The sequence below is a fragment of the Bombina bombina genome, chromosome 3 (assembly GCF_027579735.1).
Source record: "Bombina bombina isolate aBomBom1 chromosome 3, aBomBom1.pri, whole genome shotgun sequence".
NCBI classification, from domain to species: Eukaryota; Metazoa; Chordata; class Amphibia; order Anura; family Bombinatoridae; genus Bombina; species Bombina bombina.
The window spans coordinates 753,927,124-753,950,151 of record NC_069501.1 but is presented as its reverse complement, the minus strand read 5'-3'; the positions used below and the strand labels follow the sequence as shown (position 1 = coordinate 753,950,151).

General features: G+C 36.2%; 1 protein-coding gene across 1 annotated transcript in view; it reads right to left on the bottom strand.

Annotated features, from left to right (window-relative positions):
* The window catches only part of DMD (dystrophin), a 4,487,195-nt gene that overhangs the window by 1,117,940 nt on the left and 3,346,227 nt on the right, over positions 1–23,028 (bottom strand). The window contains exon 55 of the mRNA XM_053707599.1: positions 2,579–2,768. Coding sequence (XP_053563574.1) covers positions 2,579–2,768 — 190 coding nt within the window. The remainder of the gene's footprint in view (positions 1–2,578; positions 2,769–23,028) is intronic.

Genomic DNA, 23,028 nt, shown 5'->3' with positions numbered 1-23,028 from the left:
CAAACCCACTCTGTGGGTATCCTTTGCTCTGTACCAATCCGTTTACAATACCTAGGTTTCAAAATGGCGCTTTAAACACAAAGTTATTGGTTTAAGTATTTTGAACACGCAGTGCTGAAAATAGTGGGCAGGATAACGTGACATCATCGGCGAATAAAAAATATAACTTTTAGAACGTTATGAAACTTCGTTTTGGAGAAAATATAGGTCAGTAGGTTTTAATTAATGTTTATTAACTTTAATATGTTAGTTGTTTAGCTTAAAAATTATAACAGAAAGTAATCCTTTAAATGTCTTGACAGGAGAGGGTTTACCGCTGACTTTTGGTCAGACTCATAATACCGGCGCTATGCAAGTCCCAATGAAAATATAAGATACACAATTGACATAAGTGGATTTGCGGTATTTCCGAGTCTGGACAAAAAAGTGAGCGGTACACCTGTACCTGCAAGACTCGTAATATCAGCGGGTGTTAAAAAGCAGCGTTAGGACCTCTTAACGCTGCTTTTTAAGGCTAACGCACAACTCGTAATCTAGGCCTCAGTTAGGTGGTCACAAAACTATAAAGGAGTAGATGGATAATAATAATAGATAGATATAAGATAGATAATAGATAATATATATATATATATATATATATATATATATATGATAGATAGATAGAGATAGATAGATAGATAGATAGATAGATAGATAGATAGATAGATAGATAGACACTTTTATTTCTCCATAGTTAATAATGGGAACAGCTATTCTCATTAGGAAAACAACAGAACAAGGATGACATACTTGATAACACAAATGATGCATGTGATTATTATATCTGAGATCTTATAAAACAGTTAAATGTACTTCTGCTTACATAAAGACGTGTCAGCTAATGTTGTTAGGAGCTGTGAATGCCCATTGCACAGAATGCCATGGGAGGGTGATGAAGACAGATTAACAAACCCCTGGATGCAGCACTATGCATACAAACACCTCCATTCTACTGTATCACAGGTGATGGATCATCTTCCCACCACAATGTGTTGCAGCACGAAAAAACATTTAATCTTCTCATTTTTAAGTATTAAATTAAGGAAAACTAATTTCTTGCTTCCAGAAGAAAACAATTGCCTAGAAATTGTATAATCACTAACTATGACAAATTTATTCAGCATTTGTGTTTTCTTTTTTTAGCTGATGCATCAAAGCTTAAAAACAAAATGCAGAAAACTGCTAGCCCTGTGTTTTTAGACAGAATTTCATGAAGTAAAGGGAATTTAATACATTATGCTTTATTTAATAAATTACATGAGTTTTTGCATACATTGTAATATTTCTAAAATGAGATACATATGTTGTAGTCAACTGGGTTAAAACAGATATAAGCAGAGACAATATCAAATTATATAGGCTTTGAAAGAAATATCTTTTTCTTTTTAATTATATGTCCTATTAAAGGGACAGGAAACCCAAAATTTTTCTTTTATGATTCAGATAGATCAGACAATTTTAAACAACTTTATAATTGACATCTATTATCTAATTTGTTTTATTGTTATTCTATCCTTTGTTGAAGGAGCGGCAATGTACTACTAGGAGCTTGCTGAAAGCCAATGACAAGAGGCATATATGTGCACCTATCAGTCAGCAGCTTCTGAGCCTACCTAGGTATACTTTTCCACAAAGGATAAAAAAAATGGAATAAATTAGTGTATATAAATAAATGGGAAAGTTATTTAAAATTGTATGCTCTATTTGATTAATGAAAAATGGGTTTCATGTCCCTTAACTCTAGGCTACCAAAGAAGACTGCATCATACTAAATATCAATAGGCTGCAAGACCTGTGTAAGAGAAAAGTTATAAAATAGTATTGTTTATTAACTTTCAATTTGAAGATGTAGTTTTATAGGCTACAAATCCTGCCCATAGGGGACCCTCTTTATTGGTATTACCTGTAGGGTCCCCATAACTCATTTCCCCAAGAGAAAAGTAAATATTTTTTTATCATCCTTTAATTTGCAACTTTATTCAAAGTTTCTAGAACCTTATCTTCAAAAAGAGGCAAATAACTTTGAGTTTGAAACAATATCATTGAGGCAACATGGCCCCATTTGCTAAATAGTCTATAAAAACATTAATACAACAACATTAAATATGCTTTAGTCTGAAACCCAAATCCTGCTAAAAGTTGCCTAAAATCTAGCGCTAAATATATACATATGAATAGCAGAACTGGAGCAAAATGTGGCTGCAAATTTACATTCTTGATTGTTTTTGTTTTTACATTAGCAACTTAAAATCGAATTACCTCAAAAATTGTGGCACACCTGAGCTAAAAATGGCACCACTCTAAACCAATAGTAAACCTATGTTGCTAAATATGCCAAAGTTAAATCTGTGAAATATTCAGAAGATTGAAAATAATATTTCTTATTATAGACAATTCACATCCAACGGCCCATATGTTTATGCAAAACATAATGATTTTAATGAATGTAACATTTAGTAATATACTGTATTTTTACCTTTTTCACTAACAAAGATAGATAAAGAAATGATTGTTTTTATACCACAAATAAAAGGCATACCTGCCACTGGTTCATCAGTTCTCTAAGGCCTCGTGCATCCTCTAACACTCCGTCTTTATGGGTAGCATCCTGAAGAACGTTGGCCGTTGTTTCAGCTTCTGTCATCCAGGCAAGGAACTTTTCTAAGTCCAGGTAGAACTGCTGCAGTAGTCGAAGTGCTGCTTCCAGCGCAGCATCGCGATCACTGACCCTGTACAAATGTTCCAAAGTGGTTAATTGTACAACAGATGGGGACAGAAAAATAATCAGACATATCATGAATTCAATTTAAATGACAAAGACAGACACATTTCATACAACATTAGCATTTATATAGTTGTGTTGCATTTACAGAAGAAACTTTTGAATTAAAAATATTATGGTAACTTAATTTCACTCGATTAAAAATTGTGAAAATATAAAGGATGTTTATCAGTACTTGGGTTACAGTAGAGACTAATAATTATTGTCAGCTATTGTGCAGACACCTGAACTAACTTGACCACACAAGCGTGGAGGATGTTGAGAGGAGTGATCCAGAGGAGGAACATCCCAAAAGGACTAGGACTATCCGGGAACTGTGGTAACATGGGATTTTTATCTGATGTGCCTGCATGTGATGTGTTTAATGTAAGTGCAGTAATTATCTGTGTGCGGAAGCTTTTGTATATTAATAAAACTACCTTGAGTGGGAGCTGCACTGTTGTTCTTCTCTTGCAGTGTATATTTTGAATGTGGCAGAAGGAGGGGATCTGCCTGACTCCAAACAGTACTCTGAACAAGGATTATGTAACATTGATGAACATTATACCAGACCACAAAGAAATGTGGAAGTTTCTAAAGTGAAAGTTATTGGTGACTTATTTTGACTTTTTAATTTGGTCTACATACTTAAGGTGACTTTAAGCAATATATTTTTTTAATGTTTCTTTTTTTTTATTATCACTATTTGGGTTCAATTGGATTCCAATGAATTAATTTTCTATAAATACGTGAGTGCTTTTGTTTTATTAAATAAATATATTACAATAAAGACTGATAATGATTGACAGCTATTGTGATTATAATTGTTCAAAATTGTCAATAGAACTGGTTTTCCTCTCCAACAGAATTTATTTATAGAGATTAAAAAAAGAATAAAAAAAAAAACCTAACAAATAAAAAATGTGAACATAGAACTCCAAGAATATCCTTCAGGTATGTGCCATGAGTGTTAATTATGCTACTAAAAAATTGTTGATATTTTTAGTGATTCAGTTTTGCATGAAAACTTTCAAACGAAGCAGTGTCAACCTTTATTACTTCTGCCAAAGTATGCCAGTAGTCAAAATGTTGTGCTCTCAGGCTACATTTAAAATAAATAAAACTCAATTTAGTAAAGACTACGCAGTCCACAGCAGAACCTGAAACATTCTTCCAGCAGAAAATGGCTGGAAAGAAAACAAGACTTGTAATTAGGTTGCTATTAAACAAGTGGCTGCGTGAAAGTACATTGGGGTTTAATCTAGTATATTTAAAACAGAATATCCCATAATCTAATCTACTTGTTGTAAAAAGCCTTTGCAAAACACAGTGGTGTATAATTGAGCCCTCAGAAAGGCTCCAACCTGCTAACCCTACAACAATCAGCACAGTGATAGCTTGATCAATACAGGATGTGATATAACATACACATATTAATACATAAATATATATGTATATATTCAGATACCTATATATATATATATATATATATATATATATATATATATATATATATTTGCTACCCATGGCTGCGCGTTTTACCCCCTTCGTTGAGCTAGGTTCTCTGCATTTCTTAAGGCATGAGACGAGGCTCCAATTGGAGCCTATGGAAGCATGCTCTTGTGAGAAAAATGCTTCCGTGCAATTGCACCTCACTTTTAATACCAGCACACATTTGGTATTACTCAGTTGATCGCAAATATCGATTTTCCGGAAGCAATATTTTGCGCTTAACTTGTAATCTGGCCCAAAATGTTTACTTACATATTGTAAAACAACACTGCAATATACTTTTTTAATCTTATTTTTCCTCTTTTTCCTGTAATTTATTTCTGAAAATGGAGAGTTTTCCCATTTCAGAGAATTGGAAGAGGACATGGCAGTCTTCAAAAATCTTACTTTGCTACATATATGTCTCTAACTGTCCTCAGCAGGGAGATAATATGAAAAACTGCAAAACAACACGTTTACTTCAGTAACAAGTCTATATTGGCTTCTCAAAATAAGGCAAGTAATAGGTGGAGTTTGGTTATAAAAAAAAAAAACAATGGTAGAAAACAAAAGTGTATTTTGTCCCTTTAAATGTAGTTAAATATGGACTTAAAAAAGCATATATGCACATCGTTAAATCAGTTTGTAATCTAAAGCTTATGGCTGAAAAAAAATATTTTTACTGATATGTAATATCAATTATGCTGCATATTTTCTTTACAAAATTCTGCTTAAATAAAAGCTTATTTAATTTACAATGTCATTTAATGCATTACTTATATTCTATTTGAATGTCCCCAAAAATGTTAGTATTGTATGTTTATTGCTATCACATTTAAGAGAACAGTATAGACTTTCCTATACTACTTGGTTATAACAATAAGCTATCTTTCCGACCCCACTTTTCTCCTTTACCACCATTTAAAGGGACATGAAACCCAAACATTTTCTTTCATAATTCAGATAGAGCATACAATTTTCAACAACTTTCCATTTTACTTCTATTATCTAGTTTGATTCATTCTATGGGGGATATGTATCAAGCTCTCAACTATGTTGCATTCGCCGGCATCAATACGCTCGCCTAACATCGCGGCCGCGGATCTCAATACGCTCTCCATATTTATGCAAAAAGAAGCGCACCAAGTACGGGGCGATGAGCATCGGACTGTTGTTAACTAGCAGTCATCGATCTTGCGTCTATTCGGCTTTTTCCCAACTTTATTTATACCCTGTCACTAAACGCTGCCACTATACTAAAATGTTTAACCCCTATCCCGCCACTCCCCGACATCGCCACAACCTAAATAAAGTTATTAAACCGTATCCCGCCGCTCCCCGACATCGCCGCAACCTAAATAAAGTTATTAACCCCTATCCCGTCGCTCCCCAACACCGCTGCCACTAAATAAACATATTAACCCCTAAACCCCTGGCCTCCCACATCACCACCACTAACTAAACCTATTAACCCCTAAACCGTCAGACCCCCACATTGCCAAAAACTAAATTAAGCTATTAACCCCTAAACCTAACAACCCCCTAACTTAAAATGAAAATTACAACATCCCTATCTTAATATAAACTAAAACTTACCTGTAAAATTAAAATAAACTATTTTAAACTATTAATTAACCTACCCTATTATACTACAATTAAATTAAAATGTCAATTAAATTAGCTAAATTACATATTAAAGAAACCTAACCCTACTCAAATTATTTAAATCTACAATTAAACATTATTAAAAAGTACTAAATTACAGAAAAACCAAACACTAAGTTACAAAAAAAATAAATCTTGAAAAAACAAATGATCAAAAATAAAAAAGAATTACACCTAATCTAATAGCCCTATAAAAAAGCCCCCCCAAAAAATAAAAAAACCCTAGCCTACAATATACTACCAATGACCCTTAAAAAGGCCTTTTGTGGGGCATTGCATTAAAGATATTATCTCTTTTACCTGTAAAAAAAAATACAAACACCCCCCCAACAGTAAAACCCACCACCCAACCAACCAACCCCCTATATAAAAAAAATCTAAAATACCCTAAGCTCCCCATTGCCCTGAAAAGGGCATTTGTATGGGCATTGCCCTTAAAAGGGCATTTAGCTCTTTTACATGCCCAAACCCTAATCTAAAAATAAAACCCACCCAAAAAAAATTTAAAAAACCTAACACTAACCCCCGACAATCTACTTACAGTTCTTGAAGTCCCGCTTGAAGGATCCATCCAGCCAGAGAAGCCCTCATCCTGACGGCAATAAGTCTTCATCTGGCGACCTCTTCCATCTTCATACAGCTGGAGAAGTCTTCATCCAGGCGGCATCTTCTATCTTCATCCATCCGGCGCGGAGTGGGTCCATCCTGAACACATCTGGACCGGAGCATCCTCTTCATACGGTCGCCGCTGTAAACTGGAACTTCAATGCAAGTGACGCCATCCAAGATGGCGTCCCTTGCATTCCTATCGGCTGAAAGATTTCAATCAGCCAATAGGATTAGAGCTGCTAAAATCCTATTGGCTGTTCAAATCAGCCAATAGGATTTGAGCAGCTCTCATTCTATTGGCTGTTCCAATCAGCCAATAGGATTTGAGCTCTCATTCTATTGGCTGATCGGAACAGCCAATAGGATTTGAGCAGCTCTTATTTTAATTGGCTTACAAATGTGTTCAGGAGTATCTTGATGCTTCTTCAATAAAAAGATACCAAGAGAATGAAGCAAAATTGATAACAGAAGTAAAGTGGAAAGTTGTTTAACCCTTTAAGGACCAAGGCCATTTTTCAATTTCTTTCCCTGAAGGACCAGGGCTATTTTTAAATTTCTGCAGTGTTTGTGTTTAGCTGTAATTTTCCTCTTACTCATTTACTGTACCCATACATATTATATACCGTTTTCTCGCCATTAAATGGACTTTCTAAAGATACCATTATTTTCATTATATCTTATCATTTACTTTAAAAAAAAAATGATAAAATATTAGGAAAAAATGGAAAAAAAACGCACTTTTTCTAACTTTGACCCCCACAATCTGTTACACATCTACAATCACCAAAAAACACCCATGCTAAATAGTTTCTAAATTTTGTCCTGAGTTTAGAAATACCCAATGTTTACATGTTCTTTGTTTTTTTTGCAAGTTATAGGGCCATAAGTACAAGTAGCACTTTGCTATTTCCAAACCACTTTTTTTCAAAATTAGCGCTAGTTACATTGGAACACTGATATCTTTCAGGAATCCCTGATTAACCCTTGACATGTATATATATTTTTTTTGGAAGACATCCCAAAGTATTGATCTAGGCCCATTTTGGTACATTTCACCACTAAATGCAATCAAATAAAAAAAAAAGAACTTTTTCCCAAATATTTTCACAAACTTTAGGTTTCTCACTGAAATTATTTACAAACAACTTGTGCAATTATGGCATAAATGGTTGTAAATGCTTCTCTGGGGTCCCCTTTGTTCAGAAATAGCAGACATATATGACTTTGGCGTTGCTTTTTGGTAATTAGAAGACCGCTAAATGCCACTGCGCATCACACTTGTATTATGCCCAGCAGTGAAGGAGTTAATTAGGGAGCATGTAGGGAGCATCTAGGGTTAATTTTAGCTTTAGTGTAGTGTAGTAGACAACCCAAGTATTGATCTAGGCCCATCTTGGTATATTTCATGCTACCATTTCACCGCTAAATGCGATCAAATAAAAAACAACTTAAAATTTTTCACAATTTTAGGTTTCTCACTGAAATTATTTACAAACAACTTTTGCAAGTATGGCATAAATGGTTGTAAATGCTTCTCTGCGATCCCCTTTGTTCAGAAATAGCAGACATATATGACTTTGGCGTTGCTTTCTGGTAATTAGAAGGCTGCTAAATGCTGCTGCGCATCACACGTGTATTATGGTTAGCAGTGAAGGGGTTAATTATGTAGTTTGTAGGGAGCTTGCAGGGTTAATTTTAGCTTTAGTGTAGAGATCAGCCTCCCACCTGACACATCAGACCCCCTGATCCCTCCCAAACAGCTCCCATCCCTCCCCAACCCCAGAAAGTCTGCCAGTACTAAAATAAAAGGTATATTTAAAAAAAAATTTATAGCATATTTACATATGCAGCTGTGTAGGATCCCCCCTTAGCCCCCAACCTCCCTGATCCCCCCCCCCCCAAACAGCTCTCTAACCCTCCACCTCTACCTTACTGGGAGCCATCTTGGGTACTGGCAGCTGTCTGCCAGTATCCTGTTTGCAAATACAAATGTTTTTTTTATTTTTTTATTTTTTTTTTAATTTTTTCTGTAGTGTAGCTTCCCCCCCCACAGACCAATCCCCCACCCGCTCCCAGATCCCTTGGATTTACTTTTGTTGGGGATTTTATCCCCCCTTACTGCCACTCATATAAAATGGCTTTGCTGTAGTGTAGCGGTTCCCACCCGCCACCCCCCGTGCATGTGCGCGCTCCCGTGCATGCTCCCAACAACCCCGCCCCCGATCCCGCCCCCTCCCTATTCAGTTTTTCATCGATGGCCACCCACCCGCCTCCCACGGTAAGCTCCCACCCACCAACGATTGCGGCCATCGATGTCGGTGCAGAGAGGGCCACAGAGTGGCTCTCTCTGCATCGGATGGGGGAAAAATGTTATTGCAGGATGCCTCAATATCGAGGCATCACTGCAATAACTGTAAAGCAGCTGGAAGCGATCAGGATCGCTTCCAGCTACTTTAATCCCCAAAGTCGTACAGGGTACGTCGCTGGTCTTTAAAGACCAGGTTGTGTGCGACGTACCCTATACGACTCGTGTCATTAAGGGGTTAAAAATGTATAATCTGTCTGAATCATGAAAGAAAAAAAATGGGTTTCATGTCTCTTGAAGTTGAGAATGATGCAGCCAATTAGAGGTTGCTTTACAGACACTGTTATCTGGAATAGAACAATGCTCTCAAATTGATCAATTAATTTATTATATTGATAAGTGTGGAATTCCTGATAATGATATATTTTTTTTGCAACATTTTTGCAATATTTGGAACAAGAATATCACCTGGCTGTTATGTAAACACATTCTCACAGAAACCTCTCTCTTTTATTAAATTTCATAAACTGCAATTTAATATATTTGACATTATGGCTGCTGGAGGAAAAAAAACAGGAAAAACCAGAGTGGTAATGTCATATTCCACCTTCAGCAGAATGTGGTGCTGGCAAATAAGGTTGCTATGATATGTTTATGAACTACAAGGCATGACTCGCACAAGAAAGCATTGTGGCAGCAAATTACCATGGAGATGTCTGCCATGGTAAGATTTCCAAAAACTGTAGGGAACTGTAAGTTAAAGGGACAGTCTACACCAGAATTTTTATTGTTTTAAAAGATAGATAATCCCTTTCTTACCCATTCCCCAGATTTGCATAACCAACACAGTTATATTAATATACTTTTAACCTCTGTGATTATCTTGTATCTAAGCCTCTGCAAACTGCCCCTTTATTTCAGTTCTTTTGACAGACTTGCAGTTTAGCCAATCAGTGCCTGCTCCCAGATAACTTCACGTGCACGAGCACAGTGTTATCTATATGAAATACATGAACTAACACCCTCTAGTGGTGAAAAACTGTTAAAATGCATTCTGAAAAGAGGTGGCCTTCAAGGTCTAAGAAATTAGCATATGAACCACCTAGGTTAAGCTTTCAACTAAGAATACCAAGAGAACAAAGCAAAATTGGTGATAAAAGTAAATTGGAAAATTGTTTAAAATTACATGCCCTATCTGAATCATGAAAGTTTATTTTGGCCTAGACTGTCCCTTTAAGGTTCTCACATGTGAAGAGAGTTGTGAAAAATATGGCCTTTGTAACTGCAGTATTAGGCTCCAGCGAGTCACCTATCTCATAACACAGGATCAGGATTCTCTCAAGTTTAAACAGCAATACTATTTATGTGCCTATAATGGCATCTGGACCACTTCTATGGACTTTACTGCAACTTATCTACCACTCTCAAAGTTCCCATTAGTTAGCTTGCTCTGCATACCTCTTTAGCTACCTGTGCAGGATGCTGGTTGTAAATACTGACATGTTAATAGCAAATAAATTGTTTGTATACAACTGCAACTACAATTAAATTCACTTCTCTCAATTGTTAGCAGAATAGCTGTTTGTTTCCTCATTATTCCTGTTGCATTAGTGATCTCAAGGGTGTCCTATAAAAAAGATTTTTTTTCTTTTACATTTCATTCATCTATACACTTGTTCTTATGATGGTAACTTAGAACAATTACATTTTTTAGGCAGACAGGATACTATTGGAAAAAAATAATGCTTAATAAAAGATAATGGGGCATATTTATGATTGTGCGAGCGGACATGATCCGATATATCGGATCATGTCCCCTGCACATTGATAAATGCCGACAGCATACGCTCTCGGCATTTGTCATTTCACCAGCAGTACTTGTTAACTGCTGGTGCAATACCGCCCCCTGCAGATTCCTTGCCAATCATCCACTAGCAGGGGTGTCAATCAACCCGATCGTATTCGATCGGGTTGATTTCTGTCGATTTCTGTCTGCCGCATCAGAGCAGGCGGACAGGTTATGGAGCAACGGTTTTTAGACTCGCCGGAAACACTGCGTATGGAGCTTGATAAATATGCCCCATTGACTAAACATCGTCAGTACTGGTAAACAAATTATGTTTTCTATGGGGAACATTTTTGAATAAATGTACATGTGCTCCTACCCACAAGAATGGAATCTCATTTTGATAAAAGGGGGCCAAAAGAATATATTAAAGGGACATTTCACACTCATTTTTTTCTTTGCATAAATATTTTGTAGATGATCTATTTATATAGCCCATACAGGTTTTTTTTTTAAAAAAAAATGTATAGTTTTGCTTATTTTTAAATAACATTGCTCTGATTTTCAGACTCCTAACCAAGCCCCAAAGTTTTATGTGAATACCGTCAGCTACCTTCTCCAGCTTGCTCCTGTTTGTGTAAAGGGTCTTTTCATATGCAAAAGAAGGGGGAGGGGGGGAGTGTCTTATTTCCCACTTGCAGTGGGCTTTCCAGTTACCTTTTCAACAGAGCTAAACTGAGAGCTTCTAAGTAAGTTTTTAAACAGTTTTATACTGGATTTTTATATCAGTATCTGTGCATCTTATTCTTTATAGTAGTGTCTATTACATGCAGCTATATGAAAATGAGTGTATACTGTCCCTTTAATTGCAAACATACTATCAATACAATGTCCCTTTAACATGAACACAAAAGACTATGGGCCGATTTATCAGTGTCTGTCTGACATGATACGCTATAGCGTATCATGTCCAACAGACATCGCTGAATGCTGATAGCATACGCTGTCGGCATTTATCACTGCACAAGCAGTTCTGGTGAACCACTTGTGCAATGCAGCCCCTGCAGATTTGCGGCCGCTAGCAGGGGGTGTCAATCAACCCGATCCTATAGGATTGGGTGGATTGATGTCCGCAGCCTCAGAGACAACGGACCAGTTAAGGAGCAGCGGTCCTAACACTACTGCTTCACAATTGCTGTTTAGGGCGAGTCTGAAGGCTCGCAAAGGAAACAAAGGCATCAGGGGCCATTCGGCCCTTGATAAAGCGGCTCCTAAGTATAGCTTTTAAGAAACTTAAAAAATGAGGATTGCATACAGGGAAATGTTTTATTTCAATTATAGCCTATATATTTGTGCTCTAAATTCTAAAACTGACAGTTTAGTATATTGTCTTATTTGATAAACCATACATCAAAATTAGATTACAATGCTTAATTAAAATCACTTAGCTACAATGTAAATTTGTGGATTACAAAGCCAGTTAAATGTAATTAAAACTGATTATCTAAATAATTGGATTTCAAAGACACTAATTTCTATTGCATTCAACTGCAGCAGAAATGCCAAAATATAATCAGAACCAAATACTGTGAAAAGTACTGATAACATTACATGCAATCAGTTGTGACACACAAGTAAAGAGATTAAGAAATCTGTGTATATTTCACTGTCTTGAATGACTGCCACAAAAATAGCTTATTTTGTTTGTTTGTCTTCTGTTTTTGTTGTTGTGTTTTATCAGACAATTGCATTCGAGTGAATCTTCTTTGGAGTTTTCTGCAATGCCTAATTAATTTGTATAATTAAAATGAGAATTCAGTGATAAACTTAAATGCTTATAACTTCTAAATGGGTGAAAAGATTTTGCTGAAATGTGTCTTTTTTTACATCCAGATCTTTAAAAATGGCAGTAAAAGGTTTAGTATTTTACAATACTAAAGAATTTTACATATTCTTGTGTGAAAAAAATATTTTTTTATGGAGCAAGTTAGAAATTGAGATTAAGCTAAAAGCTTGTTTGTGCAAGAGCAGGGGTTGTCAATAACCCAGGTTGGATATAGTTAGAAGTTACGAAGGAGCAGCAGTCTAACTACCACTTCTTTTTAACTTGCAGTTGCAGGCTCAAGCGACGACTCTGAAGTTGCCCTATGCTAATCTCTATTAAACAATATGAGTTTTTCTTGGATTTATTTACACATATATAATGCTTTACGTAAGTAACTTTACAGCAATGTTTTATGTGCATAAAAAAAAAGATTTGAGACATTATTAAATACACGTCTCAAGGGACAGTATACTGTAAAATAGTTTTTCCCTTAATGTGTTTCCAATTACTTTTTTACCAGCTGCAAAGAAATTTTTTTTTATGAGATTTGCTTTTTTAAGGCTTATTTGTGTATATGAATTAGCTGGTTTTGAGTTTTGAAGCCACAACCTAATAAAATGGGTTGAGCTTTTAGGTATAATCAGATCTCATTACTTTATCACCATGAGGCCTATTTATCAAGCCGTCAACAGCAAATACGCTGGAATTCCGCAGCGTAACTGTGGCGAGCTTGATTTGCCTCATTTATTAAAGCCTACAGACCGACAAAAGTTGAAATCTGTGACGTAACATACGATCCGCCGGTCTCAATCTGACACAGATCAATGCTTACGTTATTACAGATGTTTTGAATGCAAATTTGGCACTATCTGACTACTTTTGCTAGTTATCAAATATCTACCAGGTACACTCCCCAATATTCCGGCCCAGCGTACCTGCTTTTCAATCCGCCACCCTGGAGGCCGCGGATGCCATAGGAATCAATGGGTGTCTGAAAGCAGAGAAAGCTTATGTTCGCTGCTGCCCGATATCCCATTGATTCCTATGGGAGAATAAAAGTTATGTTTACACCTAATACCCTAACATGTACCCCGAGTCTAAACACCCCTAATCTGCCGCTCCGACATCGCCGCCACCTACATTATACTTATTAATCCCTAATCTGCTGCCCCAACACCGCCGCAACCTATATTATACTTATTAACCCCTAATCTGCCGCCCCAACACCGCCGCAACACCGCCGCCACCTACATAAAACTATTAACCCCTATCCCGCCGCTCCCGGAGCCCACCGCAACTAAATAACTAAATAAAGTTATTAATCCCTAAACCTCTGGCCTCCCACATCAGTACCACTTACTAAACCTATTAACCCCTAAACCACCAGCTCCCCACATCACCATAAACTAAATTAACCTATTAACCCCTAAACCTAACAACCACTTAACTTTAAATTAAAAATTAACTCATCCCTATCTTATAATACATTTAACTTAACCTACCATAACTGTTATACTAAAAATACATTAAACTATATTAAACTAATAATTAATCTACCCTAACTGTTATACTAAACTTACATTAAACTACAAATTAAAACAACTATAAACATATTTAAAAACCTAACCCTACTCAAATAATTTAAATCTACTATTAAAAATTACAAAAAAATAACAACTAAGTTACACAAAATAACAAACACTAAGTTACACAAAATAACAAACACTAAGTTACAAAAAAAATAAACACTAAGTTACACAAAATAAAAAAAATTTATCAAATATTTAAACTAATTATACCTAATCTAAGAGCCCTATGAAATTAAAAAAGCCCCCCCAAAATAAAAAGCCCTAGCCTACAATAAACTACCAATGGCCCTTAAAAGGGTCTTTTAAGGGGCATTGCCCCAAAGAAATCAGCTCTCTTACCTGTAAAAAAAATACAAACACCCCCCCAACAGTAAAACCCACCACCCACACAACCAACCCTCCAAATAAAAACCTAATCTATAAAACCTAAGCTCCCCATTGCCCTGAAAATGGCATTTGGATGGGCATTGCCCTTAAAAGGGCATTTAGCTCTTTTTCCTTGCCCAAACCCTAAACTAAAAATAAAACCCACCCAATAAACCCTTAATAAAACCTAACACTAACCCCCGAAGATCCACTTACAGTTTCTGAAGACCCGACATCCATCCTCAACGAAGCGGCAGAAATCCTCAGCGAAGTCGGCAGAAGTCTTCATCCAAGCCGGCAGAAGTCTTCATCCAGACGGCATCTTCTATCTTCATCCATCCAGCCCGGAGCGGCTCCATCTTCAAGACATCCGGAGCGAAGCATCCTCTTCTTTCAACGTCTTCTTCCGAATGAAGGTTCCTTTAAATGAGTTTATCCAAGATGACGTCCCTTCGATTCCGATTGGCTGATAGAATTCTATCAGACAATCAGAATTAAGGTTGAAAAAATCCTATTGGCTGTTGCAATCAGCCAAAAGGATTGAGCTTTCATCCTGTTGGCTGATCCAATCAGCCAATAGGATTGAGCTTGCATTCTATTCACTGATTGGAATAGCCAATAGGACACAACCAAATGCAACATTATAGTCTATTGAGGGATTGCACTTCTGAAGAAAAAGCTTTTGACGAAATGAAAAATAATTATGAGTTATTGACACCAATTCTAATAACTCTACAAAAAAACAAAACACTTGACCATCTGCGTATTTGGCACAATGTACTCAGAGAAGGAGCTGGGGTGTTGATTTCTGCTGCTGCCTCTTGTATATATAACTTTTCTAAAACCAATATATCATTATTGAAATATTCATTATAGGTGGTGGTTTCACCAGACAAAAGCAGCTATTTAAAATGACAAAATAAACATATAAATGAATTATTTGTAAACAATGTAGTACACTGCGGCAGGCAAAAAGTAATAATTGGCAACACATTATAGGGGTAAACATTTTACAGTACAATACCATTTTAATTAGCACATGTACAGAGTTATTTTGAATACTGAATTGTCATGAAATTAATATTGATGTTCTGATATATTATCTTATTGACATATGATTTGTTATATGAAGTTAACTTTTTTTAAAATGCCTCTTCACTTGGCTGGTAGAGTTTACTTGCTGTGGAAGAGTGTAAAGATACCATTTGTTTTTTATTCACACAATGAAAGTAGCTGCAATCTCTGCTCCAAAATCCTATTTATTAATTAGTAGCAAATATTCATTCAAGATGTAATATAGAAATTATCTGGACTTTAACATGATCAAAATGTATTGTAATGTTTGAGGGTATTTACCCCTCTCTCAAAAAAAGTATTAGTCAGACTGTTTAATTTAGTCTTGCAGTTATCCACTCAATATACAGTAAATGCGGTGCCACACCCAAAAACCAAGCAACTTTCAGGCTATACACAGCCCTTACTCATGCTGATACAGAGTAGCAAAAACATTGTTATATAGCATACTAATTACAAAGTTAATTAGACGCACATGTTCACAATATCTGTGGTTTGGCAGGCACACTGTTTGCAACTTGCACACTGTTCACACTGTTAAATTAATTGGATTTGGTGCTGTTCCTCATCTACTTTTTTTTATTCCTGTTCTCTTCAGCCCTTGTCTGTTGCCTATTTCTTTCATAAGATGCTAAGAGTCAACAAGTTATCACATGTGGGATTAAAGACAAGTCCTACAGGGACGCAAATGTACTCCTCCCACTTTCCCATGATTCCTTAGTCATTTTTTTGTCTACAACAAAGAGGATGGTGAAACTTGAAGTGCTGATCAACACATCAATTGAAAGGGGTTCTAAATATGATGTGAAACCAGAGAGAGATGGGAATAGGACAGAGGTGGGTAAAGGAATACACAGGCAGTGAGAGTAAATCTACTACCAGAGTTTGTCATTTGCCTGCCACAGGTGTTGCTGGGACTGGTTCTACCTCCTGTTGGCTTTGTTAGAGTATTCATTTTTTATCTCAGTGCAAACTACACAAGATGGGCTATTCTACTGGAAGCAGATTCTCTGCAGCTTCTTAAACATGGTAGTGTGAGAGACAGGTGACTAGGCACTTACACTCACATAGCCCACAGGCTATTAACATGAACATGTAAACATGATTTACATAGTCTGGATACGTAGTTACATACACCAGATAATACTACATACAATTTTAGACACTCTTACAGTAAAATTGAGGTACTGGGTCTCATTTATCAAGCTCCGGATGGAGCTTGAGGGACCGTGTTTCTGGCGAGCCTGCAGGCTCACCAAAAACACCAGTTATGAAGCAGTGGTCCAAAGACCGCTGCTCCATAACCTATCTGCCTGCTATGAGAAGGCGGACAGACAACGATGCAATTGAACTCGATCGAGTACGATCGGGTTGATTGACACCCACTGCTGGCGGCCGATTGGCCGCAAATCTGCAGGGGGCGGCGTTGCACCAGCAGCTCACAAGAGCTGCTGGTGCAATGCTGGATACGGAGAGCATATTGCTCTCCGCATTCAGCGAGGTCTGTCGGACCTGATCCGCACTGTCGGATCAGGTCCGACAGACCTTTTGTTAAATAGGGGCCACTGTCTCTTTAAATTTGTTTCTAGCATGTAGTACATGCCAAAGCTCTGCTCAACAGTTTCAGCAGGCTCTTAGATAATCAGGAAAATTTCTGAAGCAGGGGAGCTCAGTTTCAGAAGTTTATGAGCTTCATTTTGGCAAAGCTAAGGCAGTTAACTCTTTTTCCCACCAAAACTGTGCTGTTTTCTCCTATCCCTCAGAGGGGTAATCAAATTAAATTACTAGAGTTTTGCATAAATTTATATTTATTTCACCCTTTTTTTACTCAAACTGCCATTTTTTATATTTTAAAGTACATTTTTTATCTCTTAAAATGACGTTAAAATTTTTTTTCGTACACCTGTAGCTTTTAAAACATTTACATTCATTTAGCGAAAATTAATGTAAATGTTCAATGAATATTCCATATTCTTTTAGTTTAAAACTAAAAAAATGCTGAATAGTGCAGGCAATGAATGTTCAGGGAAACAAATTTCCAGAATATTGGTTCCGAAAGAGTCTGACGAACCACATTTTTCACGGCTGTAAATTTCTAATTATTAATGTGTGTTGCTCCCATTTGGTCTGGTACCAACACCAAAGATCTTCTCAAAGCTTCTCGGAACTCTCTTGCCCATAGTGAGAACTCAGGGCTCAGCAGTAGTTTGTTATCTAGACTACATTCTGGTACAGGCTGCTTCTTTCAGATGGCTCAGAAACATATAGAGTTGCTTCATTCCCACAGTTGGAAAAAGCAACCTCCTGAAAAGCTCTCTACTGCCACATACCAGAGTTGCCTTTCTGGGCTTCATCATAAATTCTATAACACTAAAACTCTCTCTCACAGACTTTTACAAACTCACATTGCAGAAGCCATGTGCTCTTCTCCACAAAACTCTTCTTCCTATACTGCTTCAATGACTAGAAGTTGTTGATAGCGGCTTTAGATGTTTTTCTTTTGCTAGATTCTACTTAAAGGGACCTTAAACACTTTGAGATGGTAATATAAAATGATAAATTGTATATAATAAAACAACTCTGCAATATACTTTCATTATTTATTTTGTGCTCTTTGCCTGTAATTCCATTCTGAAATTGTGAGCTTTTCAGTTCCTGTTAGAAATGGAAGTGCAGAACACTGTTAAATCCAGCACAACCATTGGCTGCACACTCTAGTGACCTATTTATAACGGTCCCTAATTGGCCACAGCAGAGAAGGTAACACAAGTTACAACATGGCAGCTCCCAGTGTTTTATAGACACTAAAACTTTACACTTATTTTGTCACTTTTTAAACAACTAATGAAACTTTAAAAAATACATCTACATGTTACTCATGGACTAATCTTTTCTTTGAATGCATCATTCTAACTAGCATGTATTTAATGTTTAATGTCCCTTTAACATTCTTTGCAGCTTGAAGTGTTGCAACAGTGGAATGCAGTTTTCAGCAGTCTGTCTCAGAATATCTCTTGAGGCTTCAAGACAAGGCATTTTCTATCTTGGTTGCAGACTTACCAATCTTAATGCAAGAAGCCTCTTTCATCCATCTGAATTGGATTGTATTTCCCATGGATGCCAGTCTGCTGGGCATGGACAGAATCTGGGGTTGTCAGAAAGTGCAGGAAGTTTGATTTCCTAGGAATGGAGTCTTTTCTGAGGTTTCAGTTAGACAAGGTCACAGTAGTGGCTTACATCAGTCACCAAGGTGATACTCAAAGTGCCTTATCAATGAAAAAGTTAACCTGCATTCTGACTTGGGCAGACTGCCTTCATTGCATAATTTCAGCTATTCACATTTCAGGTGTAGACAATTGGGAAGCAGACTTCCTCAGTCGTCAGTGCATTCACCCCGGTGAATGGTCTTTAAATCAGGAGGTGTACTGTAAATTGTTTGAGAAGGCCAGGCATAGACCTTATGGCTTATTGCTTAAATTACAAGCTACCCCAGCATTGTGTGAGATCTTAGGATCCACAAGCAACTCTATTAAATGCACTAGTGATTTCTTGGTAAATTAATCTGATTTACATCTTTCCTCCTTTTGTTTTATTATGGAGGATAATAGCCAGGATAAAACAGGAAAGGGCCTCAGTGATTTTAATTGTAGATCTTAAATCGGTTTCTTTTAAGATTGAGTGAGACACTTTGATTCAGGCCAGGATAATCTGAATAAGGGTTTATCAGCCAGTTCCCTTAAGGCCAAATTTCTGTCCTTTCTGTCTTGTATCACAAGAAGAAGCTGGGAAGTTCATGAGACCACCATGAAATATGGATGGGAAAACAGTAAAGGCAGGTAGAGGCACTATACAGGCACTATGGCCTGCAGAGCTTTCATACCATAAGCAGCCTTAAAAGAGGCAAAAGTGTCAAAATGGTAAAAAAAAAGGTATGAAAAGATTGCCAAGTTGGTGCTTTGCACATCGGTTCAATGGAAGCTTAATTTCTAAAAATCCAAGAAGTGGCGACTACTCTGCTAGAATGAGCAATAATTAATTCAGGGGGAAACTCCCCACAACTAGGTACACTACACATATCAAAGATTTAAGCCACACTCCCAAGCTGCTTGCAGTAGCTTTCTGTCCCTTGTGGGGGATCTGAGAAATGGATAAACGAAGAAAAAGGAGAAAATCTGAATTCTATAGTAGCTTGAAGATAACATTTTAAGGCCCAAGCTACATGCAAGTTTTTTTTCTTTTACAGAGGAGAGATGGAACTAAAATTTCCTAATCATGTTTTCAGAAGAAAAGACTTAAGGAAGGAAAGAGTAAGTTTGAGTAGTTGCCACTTCTTGTGTTTTTAGAAATGAAGCCTCCATTGAACAGATATGCAAGGCACCTACTTAGTCATCTTTTCATACTTTTACCAACTTCCACCATTTTGACACATTTGCCTCTTCTGGGGCTGATTTTGGTAGGAAATCTCTGCAGGCCGCAGTGCCTGTATAGTACCTCAAATCTGCCTTAAGTTTTCCTTCCCTATTTCATGGTGGTCTTGTAGACTTCACAGCTTGGTTATAGGATCCCACATGTGATGGCTTGTGGACTCTCACCATCTTAAGATAGAAAAAAAAAATATGCTTACCTGATAAATTCATTTCTTTTATGATGGTGAGTCCACAAGAACTGCCCTTGTTTTTTATCCATAAAAGTTGGCAGCAGTACCAGCTTTAGAAGTTTGCACTTCTTTTATCCTGGTTTTCTCTTCCTACTTCCTTATTTTATCCTTTCTGTCTCCATATGTATGGCTAAGGAATCATGGGGAAGTGAGAGGGATTAAAACTCTGTTGTGTGAGGTGTTTTGCCTCCTGTTGTAGGACTGAACTTTAATCTCACATGTTCTCTCACCATCATGAAATAAATTAATTTATCATGTAAGCATAATCCATTACTGTTCTAAACTGTATAAACTGGTGCTAACATAAAACATTTCTATAGACTTTAATGGGAAACTTTTTTTTGCCACATGTTTACACAGTTTATACAGCAGCAAGTGAAATAAGGCCTCTGTCTATGTATATAAAAAATGTCACTAATGATTAAGGGTAGACTTACTTGTTGATAGCTACTTAAAATTATTTTATACTGACCAATTTCAAAGTCTCCAAGAACAGAAGCTATAATAGAAAATTAAATACAAAAAAACCTGCACATTTGTCAGAAACATTAAAATTACATTAATTATAATTAGCTTTTCTTGATGTGCTGTCATTATATTCCAATAACGGACTGTTGGTAGTAAAAAAATGGGTTTAACAGGACTATTATCTCATTATTTCCACTGTGAAGCAAAGAAGAAATTAGAGAGAAGGTAATTATTTTGCTGGAATTTCTTTTTATAAATGAAGGCAGCTAAAATAGATTGTTACATGGGCTGAATGACTAAAATAATAGAATAGTTATAATCATACATTTTTTTCTTAGTTTGAATCATGTTTCACAATCATATGTATTTGACAAAAAAAATAGTTTATTATGCACCAATAAGTGTATTTGTTTTGATAACTCAACTATTGTTTATATGTTACTCTTAAGAGGTCATTAATAAAGCTGCTTCTTAGCCCTTATGATACAGGTCTAGTGAGTTCTTGAGCAATCTTAAATTTGGCCAGCCGATGCTGCCTCACAGGTGTTGATTACAGGTGAACAGGTTTCCTGTTTGGGAACTTTTTTTTCTTTTTTAAGAGTAATATGACTTTAATATTACATTTTCTTTATTAAAACAAATATTACAGATTATCAAAGTGATATCACTTTGTAAATCCTAAAAGAAATCTACTCAAAAATATATAGTTTATATTATTTTGGAAAAAATGCCTGGAGGCAATGTCTGCAAAATGTACCAAGAAAATAAATACTGTGGTGGATATCAACACACAATATTGCTAAATAACAGGCTAATACAAGACATTGGTTGTCCTCTGCTGTCACTCTCATTTAGAGACTTATGTCTCCTGTCAAAAATAAAAAATACACACAAATAAATAAAACAACAACCCTTTTTAAGATGTATCATACTTACATAAATTTCACTGGGAGATATATTAAATAATTTCACAATAATTATAAAGTTTGATGATGTGGACTGGAATTGGGTATTGCAAAACGATATATCACTTTATAACACTCTGTAACATCCCAGTAACTGAAACAATATTTGTTGCATGTGTGCATTTTAAATCAACCTTTTTTTTGTTTGCAGAAATACTAGTAGGACAATGATAAATGATGGCAATAAACAAATAAAGAAAATAATATATGGTTCTTACGACACTAGCAAAAAGGCCACCTTTGTCTTGCTTTTACCATACAACTGCATCTTAGCCAGTTCTTAATTGGTAATTTTCTTTAACTTTTGCTAAATTCAGTGGTGTAATTTCCAAAACTACTGCCTGAAAATTAAAATATTCAAAGCATGATATATTATATTAAGTCAACAAATTGTAATTTATAGCTAGATTGAAGTGAGTGAAGTGCAAATTAGCATTTCCGCTCACTACATTAACTTCGCTAGCGTCAGGTTACGCTCGTATTAAAAGTTGAAATGAATTATTTTTTGCTCTCGAGTTAATCTGATGCATGAAAAAAGCCAAAGCTAAAATATTGCAACTGCGTTAATGTCTACCCCATAAACTTCAATGGAGTGTGAAAAGCGGAAAAAAACTAACACCCTACTCACATGCAAACCCAATCGCATATTCTCATGTACGCTAACCGACAGGAAAATATGAATATTTCAGATTCCAATGTTCTTCACCTAGCCAAATATGTTCTATTTATTCATAAATACATGTATATATATATATATATATATATATCATGTTATTTTGATACAATGTATCTATCTATCTATTTATCTATCTATCTAAGATAGATAGATAGATAGATAGATAGATAGATAGAGATAGGAATATCTATTTATAAGTACTTATAACATATTCCCATATGTGAAGAACATTGGAATGTGGAATATTTACAGTAAATAAACAGTTACACTTTATTAAATATGAATATTGATCAGTAGCTTTTTCTTAGGCGAGTCACCACCTGGGAGAAGCCTCTTTTAGGCAAGTTGTGCCTTTAATATGGGATATCTTTCCTTAACCATATCACCCTGATCCCACCAAAAAAGACAGTCCAGCCCTGAAATAACAGGTAATCCTCTCTCTGAATGAGGAACATGGCAAACCAAGACAATTGTTTAGGCTTTCTGTGGGCACATTGGCAAGGAGTCTAAATCAGTGACGTGCAGTAATAGGAGGCAGGGTAGGCAGTGCCTACCCTGTCCAATGAGGGAAAAAAGATTTGAATTCATATTTATTAAAAAAAAAAAAAAGTGTTTTTTACTTCATTAATATTTTGTCCATGCCCACCCTCACCCCAAGGGTACCCCCCCACCCCCATGGCGATACTCATTATGGTACTGCGCTTTGCGCATGCGCAGTGCAAAAATTCACTATCCATATTCCATTGTTGCGC